Source organism: Thunnus thynnus, chromosome 13, assembly GCF_963924715.1.
Source record: "Thunnus thynnus chromosome 13, fThuThy2.1, whole genome shotgun sequence".
NCBI classification, from domain to species: Eukaryota; Metazoa; Chordata; class Actinopteri; order Scombriformes; family Scombridae; genus Thunnus; species Thunnus thynnus.
Window position 1 is genome coordinate 30,186,183 of NC_089529.1, and position 20,152 is coordinate 30,206,334.

Sequence of the window (20,152 nt, forward strand, 5' to 3'; positions counted from 1 at the left end):
ATGGGTGTTTTCCATTTTTACAAACATTCTGACCTGATGAAGATCTGAGTTGGATTGAAATGTTGTCCAGATTCAATTTTGTGGTTTGGAGTAAGTGTGCGGGTGTTACCTTTTTTCGTTTATACACACCTTAACATGAATATTTTTGTATTTATTATTATGTATATTTTAGTTTTTTCTAAATTCTGTATATATTGTACACACTTGTCTCTTGTCTATATCTTATACACTGTGGCCCTAGAGTAATTAAATTTCACTCCTCTGTATGTCCTGCACATACTATGGATTGACAATAGAGCTTGGCTTGACTTGAGGAAAGGCCTCCTCATGAAAACTAAGGTGTAAACTGTGTTTTGTTTAGTACTGGTAGGTCTATGCTGCCTCTGTTGGACAGTACTGAAATACAAAACACCTATACACTTTGTTTACTGTGTTGTGATTTGATGTTAATGTGGAAATAGTACAAATATATTTTAGTTGGATTAAACTCCCGGTTCACCAGTTGAGCTGTAAAACCACTTTACAAAACAATTGTCAGTCAACCCTCTTCTGGATGTTGGGCCTCAAACCATGAGGTCACACAGAGAGGACCTACATGTAACCTGTGAGGCCTGACCACAAGGTGCCTTTTCCTTTGTTTCCCCCGAGACAAAGGAATAGCGCCAAAAATGCTGCTTACAGACAATGGGAGTCCATTGCAAACTCCATTTCCAAGGATGCTTTGTGATTTTCACACCTCAGCAGGGAGCAGTCAACATATAGTCTCTCATTGGAGGAGACGCTCTTGCACAGCAGAGCGTCCTGATGACACAGCCATGACATCACCGCCCCTTTAAAAACTGAACATGCCCTGAAGCACACGCCTTTCCCATGTCACTGAGTTAGGGGTAACTTCTGTTCCTCTGTGAGTCAGCTTGACTAAAGGGGGTACCCCACTCACGTGTTTTCCCCTCATCGAAGACTCCGCTCGCCGGACGAGACAAGACTTCGCCCGTGTTCACCCGAACACTCCCATTTATGAGACTACCTGGTTTGGTTATTGGTCCCAGTTTCCGAGTGGTGCCCCGTATTTGTCAATTCATATTAATAATTCTATTGTCATAATTAGTTAATTATCCTTGATAATTGATAATTATTGCAAATAATCAACTGTTCCTCAAAGATCCAACAGTTGGTGCCCAAATGATTGATTAAGGTTAACAATACATTATTTTCATAATTCATAATTATCTATGATAATTATGAATTATCTATGATATCTATTATCTATGATATCTATGATAATTATGAATTATTGCTAATAACCAAACACACTACTGCCCGTCCCAACATGGACTTAAAGGAATAATATTGCACAACCCCCCGCACCATCTAAGTTTTATATCTGCTGTCTGTCAATAACCAATTTATAGTCACTGACATTTCTCCACTTGTAGCCACAAACAAACAAAATTAAATAACTGTTAATCATGTTTTCATTTCTCTTCATTCCAAGATACACCTTTCAGAACTGTGAGATTCTCATAATTATAATAAACATCACCAATTTATTTTTCTCTGCTGAATTCAGTGTGCTTCCGCACTTTATTAACATATGATAATACAGTAAAGTTGTTTATGTACAGGAGACAGTGCACAGAAATCAGCACTGACATTTTGAGAACATTAATGGAAATGTGCAGACAGCAACAACAAAAAACATTAAAATATCCACAACAAAAAACAGAAAACAGGTGAAGGAAATGTATCTCAGAACAATCCAACAATTACAAACTATAATGAACAAGTTATATCCTTCCTGAGTTCACACTTTATTCATTGATGTAAATATTTAAAAGTAAAGCCCCAAATCATCAGATGGAAAAATTAACTCAAGCTATTTACAAAATCTCTACAATGCACAATGGACAGAAATACCCTGAAACGTTTTTCTTTATTGGACTTGATTAGTTAACTTCTTAAACCTTTTTCTTAATTTTTTCTCTTTAGTACTGTTTCAACACAAATGTGCACCTTGTATTATTAAAATTTGCCATAAAGGTTTGTAATTGAATTTAGTAAAATAAAAAGAAATTTAAGTTTCAAAAAATTTGTCCCCAGAGGGCAGCAGAGGAAGAACAACACAAGAAACACAGCAGGAAACAAAAACAACAACAAACATAGAATGTATAAAAAAAACATGTATAAAAGTCAAACAATTAAAGAAGAACAAGAAATTAATTTAAAGGTATTGAGATCTCCCCCTCCCTCCCTTTTTCTCTCTAAACCCAACTGGTCAAGGCACATGGCAGCCCACCTAGAGTCTGGTTCTGCTTTCCCATTCTCTTCCCATTAAAGGGGAGGGAATTTTTTTTTAATATGTGACAGACAATAAAGTGTCTTGAACCTTGAACCTGACTGTGTGGAGGAAGGTTACTTTCACATCTCTTTAGCTTCTGTGATTGTTTTAATTGTACTTCCTTGTATTTCTACATGTGCTGAGAGAGGGATTTTTTGAACAAGCCTATTTTTTAAATCACCTTCCAGTCTGACACCAAACACCTTTGCCAGAAGTTTAGAAGCCACAACAAGCGTCTCCACCTGGTTGTTGACACTTGCTTCCAGTTGAGTCTCCATGTTATTGGCTTTTATGATTCCTATAATCTCAATTGTGGCATTCTGCATGGCTGCACTTTTGATCTGCAAACACAGATAAACATTCACAGTAAGAGTCAGGACATGTTTAGAAATACACTGAGAATCACTCAGTAGTTTACAGCTAAGCAGGGAGAAGGGCATCATCTTTATTTCATTTCTTACAGCATACTAATAGCACAAACCACAGCATTTATAGCCTAAGATAGTTTGTACCACCCATCCCTAGAATAGCTTTTCAATTACACAAAACTCACAAAACACAGAACCAAACAAGAAAATACATACAAAGATGCACAAAACACAAAGATTCATGACTCATGACTACAGCAGACTGCTTAATTTATGGTGGATTAACAGTTCTATGCAACACACCAGTTCTGTTTGTCTGTTCAGACTACAGGCAAAAGTGGCCCAAATCCACTTTTTTTGCTCATATGTGACATTTTTTTGTGAACAGCACAAATCACATGGAATCTGATCTTTTCAATTCTGATTTGGGACACTTTCATATGTGGTCCTAAATCCAATACAGGTCTGATGTTTTTGCAATGCAACCTCAGTCTGAACAGTCATATTCATGTGACTTTTACATCACTTGCCTGAACTGAGTGTGTTGCCCTGAGAGTCTTGTGGAGATTTGCTGACAGATGTAATTAAATGTAGCCCTTGATATCCTGAAATTTTGGATGAAATTTATTTCTGTAAAGCCATTCACATCACGATCACACCACTCCTGGCTCCGACTCCACATCCACACACAGCTCTCTACGGAAATAGTAGCCATTGCTCCACAAAAAGCCATCACTAAAAATTTGGCATTCTTTCTCCTCATGATCACCCTTGTTATCATCTGCTCATGAATTAGCTGGCTTGCACTGCAAATCAATCTATAAATGAAACTGTAAATGCTGGCTTCAGAGGCCTCCCTGTTCTTTTGGTCAGTCTTGGTCAGACTTGGTCAGTTCAGGTCTCACTGGAATCTGATATTGGCCACATTTAAAAAATAGTGTGAACAGCCAAACGAAAAAATCAGTTCTGAGCAATAAATCTAAATTGAGCACTAAGACTTGCAGTGAACGTAGCCGTCTATTCAGGTCCAACAGGCTGAAGGAATTAAGAATTCACACGTTAAAATGTCATTTCTCGTCAGTTTATTAGACTTAATTTCCTCACCATGCACTGTTCAAACATCATGGTTTTAATGTCTCTCCTGGTGTGGGGGCGATATTAGCTGTAACAAGGTTATATTCATTGGGTTGCACACAAACCTTTAGTTTATTTTGTCATCTCCAGTAGAGTAAAAGTTTTGATGTAAATTATATATTATTAAGTAAAACCTTTAGCTTTCATAAGACGGCCCAAAATGTTTGCTGGAGGGCCAGATTTGGCCCACGGGCCGCTGTTTGCCTACCACTGGCATAGTCACTGATCCAGAAAATCTCTCAGGTAAAGCATCTGAAGAGCCTGCTTATTTAGGCATTTACAGATGAGTTTAATATTAGCAAATTTAAAGAAAAAATCAAAACTTTAGGTTTGCTTTTGCAAACTTGATCACCAATTAATGTTTCTCAAATTTTAGGTGGGCCAAGATATTTTACTTTTGAATTTAGGGTACTAAGTTCTGACAAGGAAAAAAAGCGACAGTTTGTTTAATGTTGAGTGTTAAACACAAGTTTTCACACCATACGGACTGTAAGTGCTGTAACAGCTGGTTAAAAACTGATTAAATAGTTCCACCGTATACATACAGTATCTAACCGTATTGTACACAAACCTGCTCTACAACGTGTTTCTGGTAGATCACTTACATGTAAACAGAGTTCTATCAAAGACTACTGGTGATGTTTTATCACTGATTATGATATCCAGAAGCTCCTCATTCAACCAACAAACTGAACAACAAACAACTCTTTTGTGTCTTGAGAGAAAAACTAAAATATCCCAAACTGACATTAGCATCAGTAGAACAGTGTGCAGCATGTTGGCAGCAGCTACCTTGTAAATTCTGGTGAAATCGGTTGAGTTCAGCGAGACGGTTTCATAGTAGTGACTGGTCTTCACGTTGGTCACTCTGACAAAGTCTCCATCTGATGTTCCTCTGAGTTGTGCAGTGTCTTTGCCCCACAAGGTGATCCTGATGGAATCTTTGCCATCATTAAGTTGAAAATGTTGCTTCTCTTTCTTCCTCCGTTGTTTCTTCATTTTGGTGGGTTCGACGTGACCAATCTGAAAAAAACAACAATGGAAACTATCCAAAAAGTTCCTTTATTTTCAACAAAAGATTATGCAATCTTTAGCTACACTGGGTTTGTCAGTCTAATGTGTAGATCAGCTGTCATGTATTGGATGATTTTCACATTCTATGTAACATAACCTGAGGTGTGATTCCACCTCTACTTCCTGTTGTCAGAGTCTGCTCTCCCCCTCACCTGTTGCTGTGGGAATTATCCAATCATTCAGTCTCACTCTCTGCTCTGCCACACCCCTCATTAGTTCAACCACTTTCACCTGGCGCTCCCACCTGCTCATCATCTCCAATCAAGCCAGTATATAAGCTGCCTCGGCCCACTCCCTTTTTGTCAGATTGTCTATGCTACAATGCTAAGTCATCTTGCCTTCATCTCTGGACTGCCTTCCTGGTTCCTGATCAGCTTGTCTCCGACCATAGCTCTTCGTCTCTGCCCCGGTAAACCCACCAGCCTTCTGTCCCTGACTCTGAGTTCTGCCTGCCTGTTCCCTGGTCTTTTTCTGCCTTGGGATTGGAAGATCGGGGTTCGATTCCCGGTGGAGCCATACTCCTCAGAACTGTGTTTCTCTGACCGTGCTACTATTGCCTTGACATTGTGTGGAATAAAACTTATACCGGTGTCATTTGTGCTGCTACTGGGTCCATTCAATACCCGTTACACCTGTAAAACTGAATAAAGCTTAGCAAAAGTTCAGTCAGGAAGACTATCTTTTGTATGCTAGGTGTAATTTCACTCATACCTCCCTGTCATTCTCATTTCTCATGCATGCGGAATTGTTTCTTAGTTGTCAATGCACAGGGGAGTAGTTTGAGTTTCAGCTGTCACCTGCTGATCACTTCTACCCAATAGCACATCGACATATTTTCATTGTTAGCCTATCATCTGGTTGCGTGTTTTTAAATATGCCTCTCTCTCTCTGCTTTAGTCTGGCATGGTGCCGTTATGCACGCCCCTCCACCTCCCCATCTCCACCGGGTCTCCACAGGATCGCTGGTACCATCACTTCAACAGCTATCAGATGAGGCTCATCTGAAGTCATCACCACCACTAATGTCTGGACTCCATGGGGAGATCTATCTCACGGCTGCTCAGGGATGATGTCGTTGTGGAATCCAAGTGTATATCATTTCTATCTGTACAATAAACATTATCTTTGCTCATTCAATTGTCTCTCCTGATTGAATTATGTTTATGTTCTCAGAGGTCAGTGGGTTGCCTTTACTACAAAAATGCTGGCTCAATTTAAAAATACTAAACCTGCAAAACTGACAAGCGATTATTTCTGGAGACATAACCAAGTGCTGAAATGTCTTGCAGCATGTATTACTCACAGGATGCAAAAAGGAAACGACAGGACTTAGTTTGTTCATGAAGGTGAGGCAGCAAGCGATTTTGAACAGGCCTAATGTAGGGCAGCTAAAGGCAGCCATTCCGGCTTGTGGCACTATGGTTTAAGTGCGACAAACCAGAACGGTGGAGATAAATGGTATGTCACTCATGTCCCACTGTCATATACCACTTCTAACCAGCATGTACTGATTCTTACTGACATACGCAACTTCTTCTTATAGGCCAACTCTCAGCACTTTTCACCAATAGTATTGCTAGATGTCTTATGAAAACTCACCTCTGTCACAGTTCCTTCAACACTCACTACTGTCTTGTCAGCATACTCTCTGGCCTTTGCTATGCTGCAAACTGGCTTCTGGTGATAAATGAGCATCCCAGCTTCCATCTCCAGCTCATCAGGGACATCAACGGGACCTGTCTCTGCCACTGTGCTCTGTTTGGTAACTTTCATGACATTTTCGTCCATGATTACATTTCTGATCGAGTAGCAGCTCCCCTCCTGGATATCTTGATAGAGATCTGCTCCGTACACCATCACTTTAATGCAGGATGTCTCATCACTGACTCCCAGATAAAAGAAAAACCTTTTCTTCCTCTGTTGGGTTTCATATGTGCGCAGAGCAGATTTCTGCACAACTTTCCCAGTTATGACTTTGTTACCCAGGTCACCGCTGGTCAGTACATCTTTGATGGTTTTTCTCTGGACAGAAAAGAAGACAAAGAATTCTCCCTCAGAGCAACATAAATCCAAACATGAATGTCTGAATAAATCAGTACAAAGTCTCAAACAAATGCACTCACCCATGGTGGAATCTTTCTCTCCTGGAAATAAACATATGGACATGTCAGTATTGTGGCTTTTATGGAATTTTCTATCTTTAGGGACTAAGAATTGAGTTATACTGGGTCAAGCATGGGCCTTGGGGTCACAGAGTGAGCAACACTGAGTCTTAAGCTGAAGGAGACACTGTCTCCTCTCCTTGAGACTCAGAGTAACTGTGATGTTTGGGGAAGCAGAGGCCTTTCTGATAAAGGTAAATAGGTGTCGCCGTAGTTACCAAGGTTGGAGGGGAACCTTCCTAGACACCACGGATACGTGACTGCATAGATTTCATTGGCATAATCAGATAACAGTGGCTCCAGACCAGAATGTGCTGACGGTGACCTAAAGCTCCATGCAACATGAGCTGAACTAAGATGGGTAAAGCACAGTTCCTTGTTTAGAAACTAATGAACCAATAGGCAAATTTTTCATATTATAAGACGCATTGGGTTTTACCATTTCTGGGCATATAGTATTTGTGGAATGATCTGTAGGGGTTTAAAGACCAAAGTGAGAACTGACTCTTCAGAGCAGTAGAGACGGCATCATGCACAGACAACTGTAATTGATAAAGTTTCTGTTCTCTGCGCGGCCAAGTGTTCAATAAATATGCGTAATTTTCATCCTCTAGGCATGACATATTGGAACTAGAAAAGTCTGCAATTTCTAAAGAAATTGCATGTGGAAGCTGCAAACCGCCAGACGCAGCCGCTGCCGGCTGCTGCCACTGCCGGCTGCTGCCACTCTTGTTATTGCTACTGTTGCTGCAAATTTCTGCTTCAGAAATTATTATTCAATTTTTTTTAGCGCCACCTACAGGTGAAATTGTATCAAATACCACACACTTCTTAAACATCCCCGTTTGTATAATTTTGCTGAATTTGGTCACTGTGGATTATTGAATTTAAAAGATATTTAACTTAATAAGTAGTATGGTGTTGTTTCACGAATGGCCACAAGGTGGAGCTATTGGCACCATGTTTCACTATGTCGTACACATTGACATGGAGAACTTGTGTATCAAGTTTCATTTCACTGAAGACAACAGAACTGTAGAAATATCATGTTATAATATTACAGTGGCGCCCCCTGTGGGTAGAATTGTATCAAATTTTACATAATGGTGCACTGTCGTTATATGTGCAAGATTCTCAAATTTGGTGTCGATTCGAATCAGCATTGAAAAGTTATGGCTCATTAAATGCATCGGGTCACGCCTTAAAAGTTTGGTAACCAATTACAGACAAGCGGTAAGTGATATCAAAAAATGAAGATAAAAGCTCTGTTCAGGATCATCTAAACATGGTATGTACTAAGTTTGGTGAAGATTGGATGAAAAATGTGCCAAAAGAAGCAAAAAATGTGTTTTTGAAAAAATTCAAAATGGCGGAAAAATTTTCTAGGTGCAAATGGGCGTGGCCTATATCAGTCTACTTGTTACCATCCAAGGAATACACTGTGCAAAAATTGTTTTGATAGGCCTCAAGGTTCATGAGTTATAAGCCAAAACGTAAAACACGTAATAACTGACCACATGGTGGTGCTACAGGTCCCATTTTGAAATATGTTACGTATTTCCACATTGACCACCAGTCAATTAAGTTTGAAGACTTTAGCTCTTTTAGTTTTTGAGATATGAGCCTTCAAACATTGCTCCCATTGACTTTCCATTATAAATTTTAATGCTTGCATAATGGACAAGCTGAGAAAAGTAACAGCATACATCTCCTTATGGGGGTGTACAATTTGACATGAACATCAACTTGAAATGAAGTTGATACGACAAATTGTGTAGGACTAGTTAGACGACGAAAAACGGTGAAATAATATATAATAACTAGAAAATGCAATTTCTGTAGAAATTGTGTGTGATTGCTGAAAGCGAATTTAGATTTAGTCTATAAATTGCATGAAATTGACAAAAAAGCAGTTCAGCTCAGCTCATTAAGCAGATTGACATCACCTGGACTCCTTCATCCTTCAACTCTACTGACTTCTGCCCTAAGCGGGGCTTGAACTCACAACCTTTGGATCTAAAAGGAGTTCAGAAGTGACATGAGCTTAAAACACTGGACTACTCAGACAGGATCTGTAGAATCGGAATAGATGTATTCAACAAGATTAGCAATCCACATTTTAGGTAATAATATTAATGTAAGCTAAAGAGGAAGTGACTTACGGTACATGATAGAGATGGAAAGCAACTTTGTACATGAGAGCAATATTATGAGGAGCACTGCAGTGAGCAGGTATCGAACACACAACCTTGTCATCTAAGGTGAAGCTGATCATGAGAGCAGTGTTCTAAACCACTGAGCCATCAGACATTCAGAAAAATGAGAGGAAAAAATCTCCATTTTGAAAATGAAAATGTATTTGTCTTAAACTAGAGCTTGAAGCCCAGAGACTTGTACATCATTAGTGAAAGCAAGACTAGTTTAACATGAGAATGAATGATATGTGTAAAAAGTGTTTGAAGGAAGAGAGAATCTGTAAGTTTAAGAAACTGGAGTGAGAGGAGACACACATCCTGCAGACTGTATTGCAGTCAATGAGAACATGACAGCGACTCTCTATCAATTAAGGTTCAGATCTCAAAAACTATAAGTCCTATGTGAAATGTATTTACATTTTGAGAGAGAGGAAGCTTGTGGCAACATACTGAGGCAAGACATGTGCATGAGGAGTTGAAATTGTGGGAGTGACAGCAGTTTAGAAAAACATTTCTGGTCTAAAGTTATCTGTGCTCTCCGCTGTGCCTGATCACATGACACACTGGTGAGACCTAAAAAAGTCTGAAAAACCTCTGACTTTGGGGTTAAATTGCTAAAAAAATACAAAAGATATCACTAAACAATCTAATAACTTTGAAAGTTCAAAGTTTTGTGAACATTTTACAGTTTGAATGGCGTCTGTACGATAAGGGACTTCCGAGCAGTTGAGTGTCAAAGTGACCAAGGTTCCAACTCAATAAATAAAGAGCGAAGATAACATAGTGTGGGAGCTGCAAAGTGGTCCTGAATGCAGCCTGAAAGGAATACCTGCAAATATTTAAATGTGGTCATGTTTGTTTGTTTCTTTGTTTCTGCCAACTTTGAAAATCATCAGCTTTGATCATAAATACAGCATAAATGTATGTAAAATAATGTCAGCATGTGAGACTGTGTCCAATGTGTAGAATTCATCACCTTGATTTCATAACTCTTACCTTGTCACGTAGGTCGCTCTTAAGTTGATCTTTAAAAGAAGAAACAAGCAGTCAGTCAGTTTATCAATGTGCTATAGTTGTGGTGTCTTTAAATATGTTTAGTAATTTGAATGCTCTTAATTTAGTACTGCCATAGGGGGTTTCCTACATTTACAAATTATCTGCTTAGTTTGCTAAGTGTTACATTTGCCTTTGATTCAGATTTAAAGGGCTATAGTAAATAGCTTTATTGCTTTGAAAGTACATTAACTCACATTTATATTATTCTTATATATTATTTCTCCCTTGTGACCACACACACTTACTCAACCTAATAAGTTTCCTACTGTGACATATGCATGTCTTGTGCACAGTCTATAATAAACCTCCTAGGCTGCAGATCCTCTCTCCTGTCATGATTCTTTGACTGGAATCATCTCCATATCTGCCGACCTAAACCAATTAGGTCCAATCCAACTTAACAAAGGTCCAGCCTTTAATATATGGTCCATATATTGGTTCAACAGACAATATGGGCAAAACTACAGATGCACCAGAGACAACAGGACGTCCCCACACCCTGCTGATTCCACAGTTGGATACCGCCATTGCGAGGATGAGCCTTCTCACCCTCCTCCCCGCTCCCAAAGCCATGGTAGTGGTAAAGCAAGAACATCATCCTCCACCAGTGGAAGCCACTCCAGCCACCTGTACAGCAGGTATCATACCTCAATATCTACCTCAACTTATCCAGTGCATGCTCTGTCCATTATGCAAGCAGCTAAATTACAAGAGGATGAAAGCAATGCAGCTTGAGGAAATCAGACAGCAGATAGAAGAAGATAGCAGTGCAGACTTTAAATGCCAGCAGCTTGACACCAAGGCCAGAGAGGCACAGTGCCTCCAAGGTGAAGCCACCTAGGTTCATGAGGCTCTGGTTAAATGGCTAGACCGATGTCAACGCCTCATTAAAGCTGAGAATGAGCGGAAAATTGCTAAGTTAGTCACCTCAATGCTAGAGGAGGACATCATCGAGCCTCCAGATATCGCAGTTAAAACAGATTGGTGTTCCTTCGTCCCAGGTGGTACAGGCAGATGGTGCATTCAATTTAACTCATGATCAGCCAACTAGCTCTCAGGCTCCTGAGCCTACATCTACAGCATGTAGACTCTCTGCTGCACCACGGACTCAGACAGAAATGTCTTCAACTGCTCAGTTAAATCCATCAGCCCCCAGTCATATAGGGGGACTCAACCCACAGCAATGCCTATGTCAGCAGACTCTTCCCCACCATCGGCACCCTTGAGGATGGAACCGTATCACAAAACTGCTTCCTGTGGAGAAACACATGTTCTCCCTATAGGCAGCCCCTCAGTCTGCCACAGCTCCCACCTCTGATGTTATGCAGAGCTCAATTGCACCTCCTCCATGACTAGCTCCAGGTCTGTTCCAGCCCTGTTCCGTGATGCTATCAGCCAGTTAAGGATCCACCTTCAGGGTTCAGCATCCCTAACACAGGCACTGCCCATGCTGCTCCTCACCTACCGAGCTCTCCCAATTTACTATGGTGTGCCGCTTATCTTTGCAAATCTACCGGTTACGGCACCACCTACAGCTATGGCATATCTAGGCCTTCACTGCCAGTGTTTGACAGTGGCCAGGAAAGTGATCTTGCTTTACTCAAGATGGATAGTACTGGATCAGTAAATGATCCAGCGCCATCATCTGAGTGAGCAGTACAAGTTCCAAGTGCTATTAGATCACTTGAAATTGCCCAGTGCCCTTTGGCTAGCCAAAGTTTACTTGCATAACCCAAGGCTGTACACCACAGCATTTCAGGCATACAAGAGAAATATGGCCAGCCCAGGCAGCTAGTTCAAAGTGAACTTGGGACTACATTGAACAAACCTGCTATCAAGATGGGTGATGCAAATGCATTTGATGCCTTTGCACTGTCTGTCCATTATCTGGTTGGCATGTTACAAACATTGGAGAAGCAAAACGGGTACAGACTTTGCTGTGACTCACATGTTGATCAACTCCTGAGTAAATTACCACCAAACTATAGGGATGGATTCGTTGAATACTGTATCAGCTGTGGCATTCTGCAGACAGAAACCCACCGAATATACAATCTGCCTAATTTAGCAAATTGGCTTCACAATCCAGAACTAATGGAGGCAGTGGAGCGGTCAATTTATGTAGTTAACTGCCTTCACAGCACCAGTTCTAACAAGCCAGAGTTATCTTGGAAGGACTTCGCCAGCTGCTTCAGCCGGATCCACACAGAGAGTCGAGACTAACGTTAGCTGGGAGGCTAGCGGAGGCTAGCTGACTGTGCTTCCTTCCAGCCATACTGCAGCTAACATTCTGCTAGCCTCCCAGCTAGCCCTAGCTCTCCGTGTGGATAAAACCAGAGTGCCGAGCCCCAGTTTATTATTCAAGTTAAAGTGAGAAGAAGCAGGGGGTCTGTCAGGCAGCTGAATGAAGTGGAGCTTGCAGAGGAAGCACAGGGACCATCAGGGTGAAACAGTCCGTGGAGGAGCTACTGTGTTCGGCTGCACAGATAGGAAACAGCTCGGCTGACAGGATGTACCACTCTGTTTGAAAAAAACTTGGAAACCAGTGTATTAGGTGCATTACTGCCAATTTCTGCTTTGGCATGTGGATTACAGATAAAATCCTACCCATTTATCCTGTCTGTCTAATAAACTCAAAAAAAACTCTACTGCTCCACCCACTTGGCAGGTTCATTAAAGTTTTAATGCTGAGCTCCTGAACTCCAGTCTTTCTGTTCTTCTACAAGTTCTTCCTTCATAGATTGTCTTTCTTGATCATACTTAGTGCAAACTATGATTGCATGTGTAATAGTCTCAGCCAGCTGGAAAAAAAATATGTTATATATTGGTATTGGCATCGGCAATCAGCGGAAATGAGTTGGAAAATATCGGCATATTGGATATTGGCAAAAAATCCAATACCGAGCATTCCTACTGAAAACTGTTTGTCCTAAATTGCACATTCAGTTTGCATTTGGGCCGTTACAGCAATTCTGCCAATGATTTATTCTAATGTACAACAACAGTCAAAAGTCTGGACACATCTCCCTGTTCTCTTGAATATGAAAGTGTGTCAAGACTTTTGACTGGTGCTGTAGATATTTTGTAAAACTCTTCATTACTATTTATCTGTTATGTTGTGTGTGTTAACCCACCAGTTGCAAACTCTTGCTCATCATCAGAAGAATCTGAGTCGCTCACAGCATCGTTTCTCTTAAACCCTGAAAATGAAATTTGAAACGTTAAACACACACTTTACTTACACATATCCATATCAACAGGTGGGAGGTAATGACAAATTGTGAAATAAATGTCAATAAATTCATGTTCTTAATAAATAATCGTAGGCCTTCTTTTCCCTACTGGTTTCTATCATTGACCAGTTTGACTGAAAAGGAAATTAATTTAATTTTATGTTGTATTAAAAATGTCTTTTATTTGATTATATGAACACTACAGGAACCCTGTAAATGTCATGTGTTGCTGGGATTTAATTGTTTATATTAGAATTCTCTTACTTTTCTGTCTTGTTTTTCCTCTAAATTTATTGTGCTATTTCTCTATTTTCTGTGACCTACTGAACTTTTTGTGTTCCAGATACTGTATTTGTCTACTTTTGGTGGGTCTGCTACTGTTAATGATCTGTCAAGACACACAACACATGATGACAGGATGGACTCCACAATCATCATCATGTGATACAGGGCGGTAATATAATGCAGGCCAAAAGTGGCAAACAGCTGCAGTTTAACAGTTTGTGTTGAGGTCACCAGTGGCAGAAGTGTCAGGGTGATTCTCACAAATTAGTTGCTCAGATAAAAAAAAAAAAAAAAATGAATCTATACTTCTATAGACAGTTCCTAAAAATATACTACACTTGAACTTGAGACAGTAAAGCACAGTGCTCTTTGTAGTATTTTTTGTAATCTTTTGTAGTAATTATTTCAAGTACACTGAATGCATTAACTACACAGATTTACATCGCATTTGTTGTTGATATACTTACACATATAGATATTTAATTTCACTTTACATACATACTCACATGTTTTATACTCTTCTTGTTGTTCATATTCTTATCTATTACTGTTGCTTTTACTATTTTAAACATTTGTAAATATGATTTATGGTATTTCAGAGTTCTCTTCATAAAGTCTTTTCCTGAAAACTGTTTGTCCTAAAATTTACAATTAGCTTGCATTTGGGTCATTATGGTAATTTTTCCAAAGATGTAATTTTTTATTCTAATGTACAGCACCAGTCAAAAGTCTGGACACACCTTCCTGTTCTCTTGAATGAGAAAGTGTATCCAGACTTTTGACTGGTGCTGTAGATATTTTGTAAAACTCTTCATCACTATTTATCTGTTATGTTGCGTGTGTGTTAACCCACCATCTGCAACCTTTTGCTCCTCATCAGAAGAATCTGAGTCGCTCACAATGCTGTTCCTCTTAAACCCTGAAAATTAAATTTAAAAAGTTAAACACACACACTTTACTTGCATATAAGGTATAAATGTTGTCTTTTCCTGGTTTTAAAACTGCATTACAGTAAAGTGATGTAATTTTATGAACTTACCAGAATGTTCTTGCTGTTGCCTTTTCCCACTTAGTCATTATATCCATTTATTGATTATTTATCAAAAATCTCATTGTGTAAATATTTTGTGAAAGCACCAATAGTCATCCCTACAATATTGTTGCAATTTTGATATTGAGGTGTTATTTGGTCAAAAATATTGTGATATTTGATTTTGTCCATATCACCCAGCACTAGCAGACGCTATTCAGGGCTGAAAGATACACCCAAATTAGTTCAAGTAAAAAAACAATTAATCTATACTTCTATTGATGGTTCCTAAAAATATACTACACTTGAACATGAGACAGTAAAGCACAGTGCTCTTTGTAGTATTTTTTGTAGTCTCTCATCGTAATTATTTCAAGTACACTGAATGCATTAACTATACAGATTTACATCGCATTTTTTGTTTATATACTTACACATATGGATATTTAACTTCACTTTACATACATCCTCATATGTTTTATACTCCTCTTGTTGTTCATACTCTTATCTATTACTGTTGCTTTTACTATTTTAAACATTTGTAAATATGATTTATGGTATTTCAGAGTTCTCTTCATAAAGTCTTTTCCTGAAAACTGTTTGTCCTAAAATTTACAATTAGCTTGCATTTGGGTCATTATGGTAATTTTTCCAAAGATGTAATTTTTTATTCTAATGTACAGCACCAGTCAAAAGTCTGGACACACCTTCCTGTTCTCTTGAATGAGAAAGTGTATCCAGACTTTTGACTGGTGCTGTAGATATTTTGTAAAACTCTTCATCACTATTTATCTGTTATGTTGTGTGTGTGTTAACCCACCAGTTGCAACCTTTTGCTCCTCATCAGAAGAATCTGAGTCGCTCACAATATTGTTCCTCTTAAACCCTGAAAATTAAATGTAAAAAGTTAAACACACACTTTACTTGCACAGATCCACATCAACAGCTGGGTACACTGACAAAAATGTGATATAAATGTCAATAAATTCATGTTCTTAATAAATAATTATAGGCCTTATTGTCCCTACTAGTTTTCTGTCATTGACTGGTTTGGTTGTTAACCTACTAGATTTAGGCTTTGGTTCCTTGTCCACTAACTTGGAATCACTGTCATGTTTCCTCTTCTTCCCTGAAAAATGACATTTTAATAAGTTAAAACACAGATTGGTCAGCTTCATGTCAAAATCAACAGAAACTGTTTTCTTGTTTGATGAAATGAGTTGGAATGATGTTTCTCAGTGATGCATGTAGGTGAACATGTACAGGGATCATAATACTTGTATGTAATATGTTTGTTTTCAGATCTGCCTACTGACGGGAAGTGAATCAACCCATCTGCATACATAATTGTTGAGATTCTGAGGGTGTATGCGTCAGCTCCTCTGCTATTTTACCCAGAACACCCTTCTCCACGTAGGTTCGCAAAGACGTTTACGTGTATCTTTTGAGAAGCCTACCTTTGGTTTCAGCCAACGTTGTCATTGTCAACCTCTGGTTTTTGGTTGTTTTCTCCTTCGTTTCCTTCATGGAGTCTATCGGAACAATTAAACAAGTATTCTCTCATTTAGCATTTTAGAGTACAGGCCAGGCCTATTTCAGTGGCACCTTTTATCTGTAGAGAGATGTGCTGCTCATGTAGGACTGCAACTAACAATTATGTTCATCACTGAAAAAATATATTGAAACCTTTTGTCTATAAAAGATTAGAACAGTTAGAACAGTTAGAAAAATGACTGTTACAATTTCCCAGGATCAAAGTTGATGTCTTCAAATGTCTTGTTATATCTGAACTGTCCAAAACCCAAATATATTCAGTTTACTGTCATATATGACAGAGAAAAGCATTAAATCATCACATCTGAGAAGCTGAAAACAGCTTTTTTTGCATTTTTGCTTAAAATATGACATTTTTCATCCAAAATGAAAATTTTGATATAATAAGTAATTGTAGGTCATATTGTGCCTTCTGGTTTTTCACCATACTTTATTTAGATGGTTTGATGGTGATACATGTATTAAATGTTATTTTATATGATATTAACAATAATTTTTGTTTATTAACATAAACAACTAGTAACTGTGTGAACTCACTTCTGTTCTCTTCTTCATGTTTCTTCCTCAGTTTGTCCACAAAGGGGTGCAACAGGTCCTGGACTGCAGAGTCATTCCTAGGAAGGTATATCATTGCTTCATTGATTGCAGAGATGGACTCATCTACTCCAAAGTGCTGGATGATTAATTGAGGCATCTCCTCTTTGAACTCTTCAGTCTTCATACGTTTGGGGATTTTGTCAAAACAGTAATACAACAGCATCTTCTTGTATTCTGACTTATCCAGCTGCTCCAGGATGGAGGTCAGGGCTCTTTTCCATTCACTCTCTGAAATATTTATGGACATCTCTGACAAACAGAGAGACGAGAGACAGAAAAATTAGAAAAATAAGTCAGACTGGACGATGAAACCACCCCCCAAAAAACATGCTTTAACATTGCAAAACATTGTTATTTCTAATGTAGGTGAAGCTTTTTAAGATTTGTTAACCACAAAACTGTTAATAAAGTGTCAAAAATCCTTATTACAGCCATTGTAGACAAATGTTGCGTTTCTGCAAACTGCTGCAGTAAAGGTCTCCAGGGTTTCAACCAGTGTATTGCAACCCCTGCAGTCCACCCGCCAGGTTTGAGTTGACCCACAGCCAGGCCTAAGCATTGGGGATTTTCAAAAAAATGTATTTTAAACACTAAAATGTGTTATACAAGTCGTGTCCAATGTGTATACAGTGCTTTGTTTAGTATTGGCAGGTCTATGCTGCCCTCTTCTGGATAACACTTAAATACAAAACACGTCTCCATTTACTTTCTCCATTTGATTTGATCTTAATGTGAAAATATTAAGTAGATATTTTAGTCATATTAAAGTCTCAGTTCACTGATAGAGCTGTAGAACCATTTAACATCAAAATAAGGTCCTTCCTGGGAATGTGTGGCATTGTTTCATCGATTTCAGAGATGGAATCATCACTAATATATGAATTACTTATTATTTAATACAAATAATAAATAAGCAGCTCAAATTACTTTTGATAAAAGTGCAAAGAAAAGGCTGCAACAGATGTTAACGTTAACATACAATATAACAATAGAGTAAAATATGTATTTATCAGTAAGATTAATAGAATTGACCAAAGTTCTAAAATGTCAAACACCAGACTATTTAAACATGTGAGTCAGCTAGATGGCGAAACACTGCCGGTCTGTCAGTGCAGGGGTGTAATTTCTTGTTTACTTTCTTATTTTACTCTGCCATTTTTGTCACAACAGTTCATAGACATATTTTGCTGCTCAGGCTACATACAGAATTCACTTCCCTTATTGGTGAAAGCTGCTGTGGTCCTGAATGCAGCCTGAAAGGAATACCTGCAGACACTAGGGCTGGGCAATATGTTGATATTGTATCAATATTGTGATATGAGACTTGATATCATCTTAGATTTTGGATATCGTTATATCTTGATATGGTATTAAGTGTTGTCTTTTCCTGGTTTTTTAAGGCTGCATTACAGTAAAGTTATGTAATTTTCTGAACTTCCCAGACTGTTCTAGCTTTTCTGTTATTTGTCTTTGCCCACTTAGTCATTATATCCACATTAGCATCATTCAATTATAGCATAACTTCGGTCATGTTAAAACGAACACAACTAGCTAGAACATGAAGCTAATCCGTCCGGCTCTTCACCCTCCTTTGTTCCAACCTGGCTGGTTTAGTGTTTGTCTTGGATTTTACCTCACAGTAGATTCATTTTTCAAAAAGAATAAGCAATGTGTTGTTGGAAATATTTAAAGCCTACTTACTTTGTCCTTTTCGTCTACCACAACCGGACTTTTTTCGTCTTTGATATTTACCATCTGTCTGAGGGGCGCACTCAAGGGCGGGAAGATGTTTGAATGTGCGCGATATTTTTTTTCCCGGATACCTAGACATGACCCGCCCTACTCTGCCTCTGATTGGCTTAAACTGATATTCTTACCCTCATCCTGAACAATGTCATTCCTCATGCCTAAATCTAAGCAAACCAACCAACGAAGGTAGCGAGTACTAGCCAATCAGAGGCAGAGTAGGGCGGGTCATAACTTCGCCAATCTGCCATGGATGTATAATAAGAGCTGGACAGGGCGCCAAGCGAGGCATATCATATGACTGAATGGGCGCCATTTTTAGTCCACTATCCAGCTCTTATAATACATCCTGCAATCTGCTTTATAGTTTTTTCCCCTCCGATCTTTATTGACAACAGTCAAACTCAAACAACAGTAACATAAACGAGTTTAAAGAACAAAAAGAGGAAACAGTGCCAGGAAATTCAGTTATGACATCAAAAAAAAAAAAAGCAAAAAGAAAAAAAAATATCAGGAAACTGATTGTGCAAGAGGCTTTTTACATTCAATAAAAGCAAAACAATTCACAGGAAAAGAAAGAAAGAAAGAAAGAAAGAAAGAAAGAAAAAGAAAGAGGCACAGATTAATAATTAAGTAATAGAGTTGATAGTTTGTTTAAGATATTGTTTGGGTCTTTGTTGCTTTTCTGTTTTTCAGCTTGACCATAGAAATGTAATAGAGGTTAGTATCAATTAGAAATAAGGTAAAGTTTGCTTTTCTATTGATCCATTTCATTTTATGTATATGGAATTTGCCAAAAATTATTAACAGATGGATTAAGTTTTTGTCCACTGAGTTATTTCCAAAATAAATGAAGATATCACTACCAGAAAGCATGAACATTTGACCTGTTTTTCTAGATAGAAAGATTTGCATATCATTCCAAAATATTTTGGAATACATACAATGGAAAAATAAGTGAAAAATAGTTTCATGTTTGGACCACAGAAATCAGAAGAATAATTAATATTCAATTTGAACCTTTTCAGAACGAGCTTTACAGGATTTACTCTATGTAAAGTTTTAAATGACACTTCTTTCATTTTATTGTTAATATATTGTCTGATATTCTCCATGATTTTTTCCAATTCAAGTCACCATAAATAGAAGACCAGAACATTGGCATTGGAGGAATATTATTCTCTACAAAGATATTCTGGATGTGTTTATTACAGTCAGCCAATCAGTTTCCACACGGATGCCTTCTTCTATGCAGCAGAGTTTTTGTTTGTTTTGATCTCATTTGTTCCAGATAATGTATTTGTCTACTTTTGGTGGGTCTGCTGCTGTTAATGATCCATCAAGACACAATTAAAACTTAGAGGGAAGGGTCACTGCTAA

General features: G+C 38.4%; 1 protein-coding gene and 1 long non-coding RNA gene across 2 annotated transcripts; one reads left to right on the top strand and one right to left on the bottom strand.

Annotated features, from left to right (window-relative positions):
* Positions 1 to 1,546: 1,546 nt before the first annotated feature.
* On the bottom strand, positions 1,547 to 18,837 carry LOC137196143 (uncharacterized). Its single transcript, XM_067608967.1, has 12 exons — positions 18,728 to 18,837; positions 16,967 to 17,275; positions 16,333 to 16,407; positions 15,942 to 16,004; positions 15,696 to 15,761; positions 14,699 to 14,764; positions 13,462 to 13,527; positions 10,268 to 10,296; positions 7,038 to 7,058; positions 6,514 to 6,936; positions 4,633 to 4,863; positions 1,547 to 2,679 (listed from the first exon to the last, which is right to left on the bottom strand). The coding sequence occupies exons 2-12, from the start codon at positions 17,271 to 17,273 to the stop codon at positions 2,419 to 2,421; spliced, it is 1,608 nt and encodes a 535-aa protein (XP_067465068.1). The 5' UTR covers positions 17,274 to 17,275; positions 18,728 to 18,837; the 3' UTR covers positions 1,547 to 2,418.
* Positions 5,055 to 6,051, top strand: LOC137196151 (uncharacterized). Its single transcript, XR_010931219.1, has 2 exons — positions 5,055 to 5,323; positions 5,812 to 6,051. It is a non-coding gene; the product is annotated as an uncharacterized lncRNA (long non-coding RNA).
* Positions 18,838 to 20,152: the final 1,315 nt, after the last annotated feature.

Coding starts and splice junctions, on each gene's coding strand:
- LOC137196143 (XM_067608967.1), bottom strand. CDS start 17,273: ATGTCCATAAATATTTCAGAGAGTGAATGGAAAAGAGCCCTGACCTCC. Junction 10,297..13,461: donor TGAGCAAGAGTTTGCAACTG/GTGGGTTAACAC, acceptor CTTCTTTTAAAG/ATCAACTTAAGAGCGACCTA. Junction 7,059..10,267: donor AGAGCGACCTACGTGACAAG/GTAAGAGTTATG, acceptor GTTTATTTCCAG/GAGAGAAAGATTCCACCATG.